The 8853-nt window shown below is 58.3% G+C and overlaps 1 protein-coding gene across 10 annotated transcripts in view; it reads left to right on the top strand.

Moving 5' to 3' along the window:
- Positions 1-8853, top strand: part of IFT140 (intraflagellar transport 140) — an 81073-nt gene that overhangs the window by 35194 nt on the left and 37026 nt on the right. For all 10 annotated transcript variants that reach the window (XM_045047865.1, XM_045047866.1, XM_011290728.4 and 7 more), the window contains 4 exons: positions 581-711; positions 2046-2214; positions 3488-3619; positions 7262-7461. In XM_045047865.1, the coding sequence (XP_044903800.1) occupies positions 581-711; positions 2046-2214; positions 3488-3619; positions 7262-7461 (632 nt within the window). The remainder of the gene's footprint in view (positions 1-580; positions 712-2045; positions 2215-3487; positions 3620-7261; positions 7462-8853) is intronic.

The raw sequence follows: 8853 nt of genomic DNA on the forward strand, positions 1-8853 counted from the left end.
GGGGGGCGGGGGGGGCAGGAGGCTGGGCACCTTCAGTGTCGCTGACGCATCTCCCGGTTCGTTGTTGGTCTTTCCTCTCGCGGACGGTGTTTGTGATGAGAAACCGCTGATGCCATCGGGCTTGCGGTGTTCTCTGTCTGAAGTTTTGAGGGGCTGATCTTCTAGTTTTTCTTGAGTCCTCAGGCCCCATTTAGCGTCCTGCCGCCTGGTAAGACAAAGCCTTGCACAGTCTCCCCGAGTCGTTGGCATTCGTTCCCCCACCAGCCAAGCTGCTCCCCTTCTCTCGTCTTCATTCGCCTGTGTGAGAACTGGCGCGTGGGGATCCACTCCTCCGTGTCCCTGTGGTTCATCCACCTCAGCCGGACAGCTGGCGTTGGACCTCCACAATGTTCTAGAGTTTCTCGGCCCCCTGAAATTACAAAGTACCCCCCGGACAGCTGTCTCAGTGGGACGACGGTGCACCGACACCCACGTTAGGAGTGCTGGAGTGGCCGGCGGGTCGTGGACGCCACACGCTTGTTCTCAAACCCACGGGGTGCCAGCCCCGCGGTTCCGTGAGCCCCGTTTTGTCTTCCCCTAGGCTGACGGCAGCCCCGATTCCAAAATCTGCTTCTACGACGTGGAAATGGACACTGTGACTCTCCTGGACCTCAAGACGGGGCAGATTGATCGGAGGGAGACGCTGTCCTTCAGCGGGCAAGAGACCAAGAAGTAAGGCTATGATTCGGCGGGACTTCAGTGTAAAGCTAGTGAAAATGATACACAGCTTCCGAGCAGGTGGTGGCTGAGTGACGCTCCAGACTTGAAGGCCCTTAGCAGGTGGTGGTAGAGGAAACAGTGAAGCCAACAGCCCCGACAGTTGGGTTGGATGGGAGCCCCTGGGGTCCTGGAATTACCCGGCAGAAACGGGCTTCTGGAAGGGCAGTGGCAGCCATGGGCACACGGTGGCCCGGATGTTGGGGGGAGTGGCGGTCACTCAGCCTTGTCTGCACCTGGGAAGGGAGCGCGTCTGTCTGGGTGGTGGTGTCTTTCTAGAAAAGTAATCATTGCTCTTCAGGGAGTTCGTATAACCTGTGTTTGAGTTCCTGCTGCTGCCAGGGACACGCTCGCCCTGCCCCACTGAGGGCTCACCTCTGACTCTGGAAAGTGACACCTGAGGGTCCAGTGCGCGGCTCAGGACCCAGGGTGCACACTGCGGCCGGCACCCACAACGCGTGCCCGACAGCAGAGCCCAAGGCCGGCCTTGCCCGGCACCTGCTCCTTTTCTCTGTTACGGTCCCCTCCCGCTCCACTGCTGAAACCCTTTTCCAGAACCTTCTTTCTCCTGGGGGCTTAAACTGGTCGCCACTGGTGGCCCTGCCCGAACAGGCCCGTCCTCACCTCTCCCCAGCCTCGCTCTGCTTTCTCGGCCCCAAATGTCCGCTGGAATCTCTTGTCATCACCTGCACCTCATTTCCAGAGATCACTCTTGTCTCGGCTGTGTGCTCGGAAACCTCACAGCTCACCTCTCCCTTAGTCCCCTCGGCTGTGACTCGTCCCATTTCCCTTGTTTGAATCATGTCTCAGACTCACGCTTTCCCTCTGCCCTCCACCTTCAAGCCACGTCCTCCCCGGCCCGGCCTGTCACTCCTCCGGTGGCAGCAGGGACAGTGCGTGGCCTCCCTGCAGACTCCCCTCCACTTCTGAGATCTGACCTTCCTTTGCCTCCAGACCCACCTTGTCTGTGGGCAGCGCACCTACCCCTCGGCACATGTCCGCCCTACAGGACGCGAGGTCCACACCGGTCCTGGCAGGCGCCCTCTGTGGAGTCTCCAGAGCCAAAGCGTCACACGCCCTCCGACGAGGCTGCCCTGGGCCTCTTTGACTGGCTTTGTTTGATGTGAGCGTGCCCCCGGCAGGCTGGCTGCAGCGTGCTGTGGGAAGGGGCCCCGGAGCAGGCAGTCTGTGGAGCGCACAGCAGCCTGCGGACACGGACGCCGACCCTGGGCCCGCGTTTCCAGAGCGCATCTCAGCCCTCGGGACTCAGGATGGGCCTTCTCTTTCAGGAGCCCCGCCTTTGCGGACGAAAGACTGAGGGATCTCGTTCCTGTGAGCCACTTCTGGGACCAGAGCGAGCCCAGGCTGTTCGTGTGCGAGGCCGTGCGGGAGGCGCCGGGGGCCCCGCTGCAGCCCGGGGACAGGAAGCCCCCCGCCGAGGACGGCCCGGACCCCACGGTACCCTGTCTGCGTCGTGGTTGTCTCTTGGTGCAGGGGTCTGGGCAGGTTCACGGTCCTGACGTGGTTTATGGGAAAGCTGGAGGGAGGTTGGTGCCCGTGGAGCACACTGCCTCCTCGACACGTGGCCTGCATTTGCGTGGCGGCGGGCCCCACCCTCTCTGTCTGCTCCCACTCGGGCTGTCCTGTTTTAGTTCTCCCATGACGTCGAGTGCTGCATATTACTTTCTCCCTGGGACCGAGCCTGCCACCCTAACGGTTAACAGAGCTAACCCATGGCGGGCGTGTGTCCTGGGGCTGGGTCAGCAAGGCCGGTTCCCACTGACCTCCTCGCCCTGGCCCCTGACCTCCACCCTACCAGGCACCCCCCACCCACCCCCCCGTAGCGTCCAGGACCCTGATGCTTTCCTTACGTACGTTGTCAGAACGTCTGGAGCTCCCTGGGAGAGGCCAGCGGCCGGCTGTGCCTCCCTGTGATGACCTTGTTCCGAGAGGGGTCTGTAGCCGGTCCCAGTAAGTCGGCAAGGGCAGCCAGCCTGCTGACGCTGGCGGCCTTGTGTCCCTGCCAAAGGAAGCCCCCCCTCCCCAGGGTGGTGAGCACAGGGCCCAGGATTATCAGCGGTGGGTGTCTGTGCCCCCAGACATTCAGACGCACGGCCGATCCTTGGTTCTGAAACGCTGAGTGGTAAACAGGTGGCATCTCCGTGACTCTGTGACTGGAACAGGAGACGGCCCCGGGCGGGCGGTGAGGGTGCATGCTGATCGCCACTCTGGGGCCCTTGCCGGCACGCTGACCGGGTGCCGCGTCCGGGCTTCTCGAGGACGGTGAGGCCCAGGAGGGCTTCGCCACCTGGACCTCCTGCTGCTCCTGTCCACAGGGGGCTGGACGGCACTGCCGCCCCGGTCCCTCCACCCCCCTCCCCCCCAAGAGCGGATGAGAGAATCTTTCTGCTGCTGTCTTTGAAATGCGAGTCGAGGAGCTGAACAGAAAAACTGACACCCGAGAGTTCTTTGGTGTCATTTACCAGCTGGGTGGGGAAAGATTTGTTTTTGCTACAAGGAAACCCATCCCTAAGAGGGTCTAGCGGCTCTCCACGCAGGATGTGGCACATCCTTCCAGAAGGGGGCTAGTGGATTATCCACATGAGGCTGTGTGCCCACGTTCGTCCTTCTTCTCTGTGTGTCAACATCCTGGCCATGAACGTGGGGATCAGATGCACGATGGAAGGTTACGTGGTCACACCAGAGCCGACGGCGTCTCCCTCTCCCTCAGGCTGACGTGCTGGTCCTGTCCTTCTTCGTCACCGAAGAGCATGGCTTCTTGCTCCAGGACAGCTTCTCCCGGCCTCCCGCCTACCAGACCCTTCTGGGAATTCAAGTGCCTCACTATTACTTCACAAGGAAGGTGGGAGCCCCGCGAGCGTGGGGCTGCGTTCCCGGGTCCCAGCGGGGCGGGGGGTCTCTGGCGGCCGCGGCTCACCCCTCATTACGCACCACTCACCACGTGCTCTAATCTGTGCCCCAAAACTCCAGCAGCTGGGAGGCCCCCGGGTCAGGAAAGTGACAAGCCTTGGCTGTGCCGTCAAGACAGGGTAGCACGGACGTGACGTGTCCGTGGTCCTCGGGTAGGGGACTAACGGTGATGCGGGCGCAGAGGTGGCCCCTGGGGACAGGCCAACCTGTGGCTTTTCAGGAAGCGTGTCTCACTCACACGTCTGCTTGTTTATTTTCGACGGAACAGGGTTGTTTTCACACACGTGCACGCTCCCAGCTAGCTTGTCTTGCAAAGAGTTGTCTGCCTCCCCTGGGGCTCGGCCTCCTTGTCGCCAGGGTCTCCAGACCCGTGAGTGTCTCGCGGCTCCGCCCACAGCTTTTCTTCATTCCCTTATTTTAAACCATCTCTGCCCTCACGCCGGCATTTTTCTGGATTTCACTCTCATTTCACGTTCCTCAGGAACGTTCGTCTTTCCTTTGACCTGAGGACTCAAAACATCGTGAGAGCGCGTTTATGGTTCCTCTTATCGAGTTTTCCTCCTAATTTCCCTGATTTGGTTTGAAGCGGGGTTCAACAGGGAATAGTCAAGAAAGTTCTTGAGATGTTCTGGTACAAAGGGGTGGTTTTATTACGGCAGGGGGACAGGACCCGTGGGCAGAAAGAGCCGCACCGGGGTCATGAGAGGCAGCTGTTATCCTTGGGAGTTGGGCGGGCGGAGGATGGTAATGACAAGGAGGTTTCCAAACGGACCATCTGTATGCTGGAGATTCCAGGATCCCGGAGGCCTGGCTGTCGTCCGGCTGAGGGGGTTTGCCCGCTAGCAAAGCATTACCGACCGTGAAGACAGTGGGGTTCCTGGGGGAACGTCTGCTCTGCCGGCCTCACGTATTTCTCCACGGGCTGCAGGTTAGAAGGAAAGTCAATCTTATCCGCATTTCTCTTGTTCTGCCCGTTATTCCCAGCGTGGACTTTGGTTTCTCCCGTTCGTGTGAGCCTTCCGTGTTCCCCTCACCATCCGGCCCCTAGACTTTGCCTTACTCGTACGTGGCCCCTTCTGCTTGCGTTCCTCTGTCCCTCTGTCCCCAGGCTTGTCGGGGAGTCTGATGCCACAGCAGCCCCGGTGTGGGAGCCGCACGCCTACGTCACTCCGCATAGCCCCTGTCCTGGCTCAGACTGTGGCTTGAACGGTCCGTCACCATATTGTAATGCAGGAAATAGTTTATGAACTAGATTAGCAAAAAAGGGAATCTTATTAACTTGATCTCTAAAGTGCTAGTAAGAGGAAGCTGTGAAGCATCGTGTTTCTTTAAAAGCTGCCCTTCTTCTGGATTACTGACCCGTATCCGAGGCCGTCAGCACCGCGTCCGGAGGTCCCCTGTCTGCACACTTGAGGGTGTGGATGAGAACGTGACAACCCAGGGTCCCCAGCTCAGTGCCCCATCTCGGAACAGAGCTGAGGCTCCGAAACGAGGGCAGCTGCCATTGCCTGTGGCGGGTGAGCCTCGGCACTCTCGTTTCTGTGAGAATTCCCCGGCACAACCACAGTGGGCCCGGTTCTGATCATAATGGGGCACCGGGTCCACAGCAGACTGACCGGCTGGAAGTCTGGCCTCTGCCTCACAGTGTGTGCACACGTTTTCTGAAAGTTCCCGCTCAGGGCCGACTCTGCAGCTTTCAGCCTCCTCCTGACGTGACCCGGCCTGCGCTCATCCACCCAGACTGGGGGCTGCCCCAGGCCCTTTGCTTATGCTCTGCTCTGTGCCTGGAAGGGCCTTGCCATCCACACCTGGGTCTGACAAATCCTACCAGTGTTTCAAGTGCCCCCCAAAGTTAGAGACTTTAGGTGAACATCAGGGAGCAGCAAGATGAGGGGCTGCTGAGAACCGAGTGGGGGCAGGGGTCACGCAGCAGCAGCCACGGCGATGAGATCTGTTAGGGTTCCTAGACCCAATTCCGCCGTGGCGAGGGAGCCCCCCACAACACGAAGAAAGTCTCAGATACCACCTGGAGGCCTGAGAATTCAACTCCGTTTTTTTCTTTTTTATTTAACATTCATTTTTGGGAGACCGAGAGCGAGTGGGGGAGGGGCAGAGAGAGAGGAAGATACAGAATCTGAAGCAGGCTCCAGGCTCTGAGCTGTCAGCACAGAGCCCAACGTGGGGCTCAAACTCACAGACCATGAGACCATGAGATCATGACCTCAGCTGAAGTCGGACCCTCAACCGACCAAGCCACCCAGGCGCCCCTGTTTTTTTTTCTTTAAAAGGTTTTTTTTTACAGAAACATAGTTAATATCCAAAGTTACACTGGCTGCAGGTGTACAACATAGTGACCTGACCCTTCTGTACACGGCTCTATGCTCAACACAATCCAGTCGGTTCTGACACCGTGCACCCAGAGACAGCGCCAGGTCCCACGGGTCACGGCCTCCATCCTGCACCCCCACCCCCACCCGTGCTCCCGCCACAGGCCACAGAGTGGAGGGTCCTCCTTGGGCTCTTGCAGCCGGTTAGAGCGGCTCCCAGAGGCCAGGGAACCACGTACTCGCGCTTAGTGGTGTGTGGAGGATGCGATAAAGGACACGAGGCAGCAGCCAGATGAAGAGACGCACAGGGCACGTCCGGGAGGGCGGGTGCCACTCCCCCCACCCCTCCCTGCCCGGAGGCCTGCGGTCGCAGTCCTGGGCGGTTATGGAGGCCTCGCTGGAGCCCTCTGAGCAGTGGCGGGTCCTCCCGGCAGCCACCCTGCCCCTGGGCAGAGACCCAAAGTCACCTTCATTCTGAGGCCTTATCATGGGGAAATTCCAGGGGTTTTAGCAGGTGTGAGCTGAGAATCTGTGGTGAAGAAATGTATGGTCGTTTGAGTGACCGAGTACATACTTGTTATCAATGACAACGTCCCAGGAGACCAGGGACTAGCCAGGGGAGCCGGGTCCAAGGAGCGTGGGCCGTGACCACGTTTAGAGAGGCAGAGAACCGGGGCCTTCGCAGAGAGAAAAGCGGATGATGCGGGAGGCGGGGCGCGTGTGGGCCCCAGGCGAGATGGAGCAGAGCGCATCTGTCAGGGCGGAAGGGAGCAGGGTGGGGAGGGGGAGGGCCCAGGTGCCGTCAGCACGTTGTCTCCCCAGGCCCGTCTGGGAAGCGCTGCGCAGGGTCAGTGGTTCTTCTGAAAAACATCAGTGAGGGCACACGACTAATCTGGGTTACGGCTTTGGAAAGTTCTGCCGGAAATCTTGTTGGCGTTACTTGATTCTACGGCCCCGTGCCCGTGCGAGAGCACCTGGCTTGGCAGCGAGACCTCTCGAGGCTGTGGAGTAACCGAGGGGTCGGCATTCGTGAGCTAGAGGCTGAGGGACAGGTCCCTACGTGGGACAGCCTGTGCTTTCCGCTGCCCACATCCAGCGCCCACAGCTTGCCCGGTGCCCGGCAGGGATGGCGGCCACCTCCGCACCCGCCTGCGGAGAGACCCGCACGGACACGCGTCTCGAGCAGAGGCTCGGTGTGCGTATCCGCTTCCCCGACCCGACAGCTAACGGTGTCCTTTGTCATTCAGCCAGGAGAAGCAGACGGGGAAGACCAGGGGGACCCGGGGCGCCACCGCGTCCCCCACCTGGTGGGCAGGAGACCCCTGCGAGACTTCGTCGGACTGGAGGGCTGCGATAAGCCCACTCAGGATGCCATGCTCGACTTCAGCTTCTTTGTCACCATCGGAGACATGGATGAAGCTTTGAAATGTATCAAGCTCATCAAAAGGTGAGGACTCTGTTCGCTGAGGTATGAGGGCACGTGTGCACCTCCAGGAGCCTCTCTGTAGCCCTCTGTCCCTTCTCGAGGTTCTGAGAAGCAGTAACTCTTCTGTGACTGTGTCACAGAGGATCTCCTGGTTTGTCACCCACGGAGGCAGGTGTATTAGGCAGCACAGCAGGGCGTGGGCAAGCCCAGCTCCCCTCTGCTGGGCTCAGAGTCTCTTGGGCTGCTGTGTATTTGATTGATTTTTAAGTGTTCCGGGTACCTCCTAGTCAAAAGTTCTGCAGTCGCTAGATATTCGCAGTACCTGTTCCTCTGGGAATAATTGCTACTAAACAGGAAGGCTTCGGTAACAGACACCTGAAACAGTACAGGGAAACACAGTTAAAATCGCTCTAAATTAAAAAAAAAATTTTTTTTTAATGTTTATTTTTGAGAGAGAGCATGAGCAGGGGAGGGGCAGAGAGAGAGAGAGACAGAATATGAATCCCAAGCAGGCTCCAGACCTCGAGCTGTCAGTGCAGAGCCTGATGCGGGGCTCGAACCCATGAACCCCGAGATCATGACCTGAGCCAAAGTCGGACGCTTAACTGACTGAGCCGCCCCAGGTGCCCCATGCTCTAAAATGTTTAATCAAAGGCTGTCTCCAAGCAGCCTCGTCTCCATTCCTGAGAGAATTCAGCAACTCTTCTCAAGAGCACTTACAGGCGTTCACATCCGAAGGGCAGGAAAATTATTACGTGGTAAAAGTGAAGCGGGAACACAGAGATGAAAACTGAACCTGTCACCTAGAACAGCCCCTCGTTTGCAGTGATGGTACTTTTCAAACGAGCGCATGACTCCCAGTCCCTTGTCTTATTTCTAAAACTGTGGCCAAAGCTTATTTCTGGAGCAGGCCGTGTCCACACTGACCTCTCTACGAGAGGGCTCTTCACTTGACTGGTGAACCAGAGGGGCTGATGGCACAGCCCAGTCTTTCTCTGGCCTCCTTTCATTTACCATAAACACAATCACAACTATGTGGTTAGCTTTAATACTTTAATGTACCTTAGCATAGTCCTATGTGTAATATTATGAAATCGTACATCTTTTTTTATGTTATTTATTTTTGAGAGAGACAGAGTCAGTGAAGGGGTGGGGGGGACAGAGAGAGAGGGAGACACAGAATTCGAAGCAGGCTCCAGGGTCTGAGCTGTGAGCGCAGAGCCCGATGTGGGGCTCGAACTCGTGGACCGTGAGATCATGACCTGAGCTGAAGTTGGACGCTCAACTGGCTGAGCCCCCCAGGCGCCCCTGAAATTGTACAACTTAACTGTTTCATTATTCTTTTAAAAATCTATTATTTTTAGCATGTGCTTGGGGGGTGCGGAAGGGTCCATTGTGGAAGGAAGCTCGGAG

This window comes from Felis catus, chromosome E3 (genome assembly GCF_018350175.1).
Source record: "Felis catus isolate Fca126 chromosome E3, F.catus_Fca126_mat1.0, whole genome shotgun sequence".
Classification (NCBI taxonomy): Eukaryota; Metazoa; Chordata; class Mammalia; order Carnivora; family Felidae; genus Felis; species Felis catus.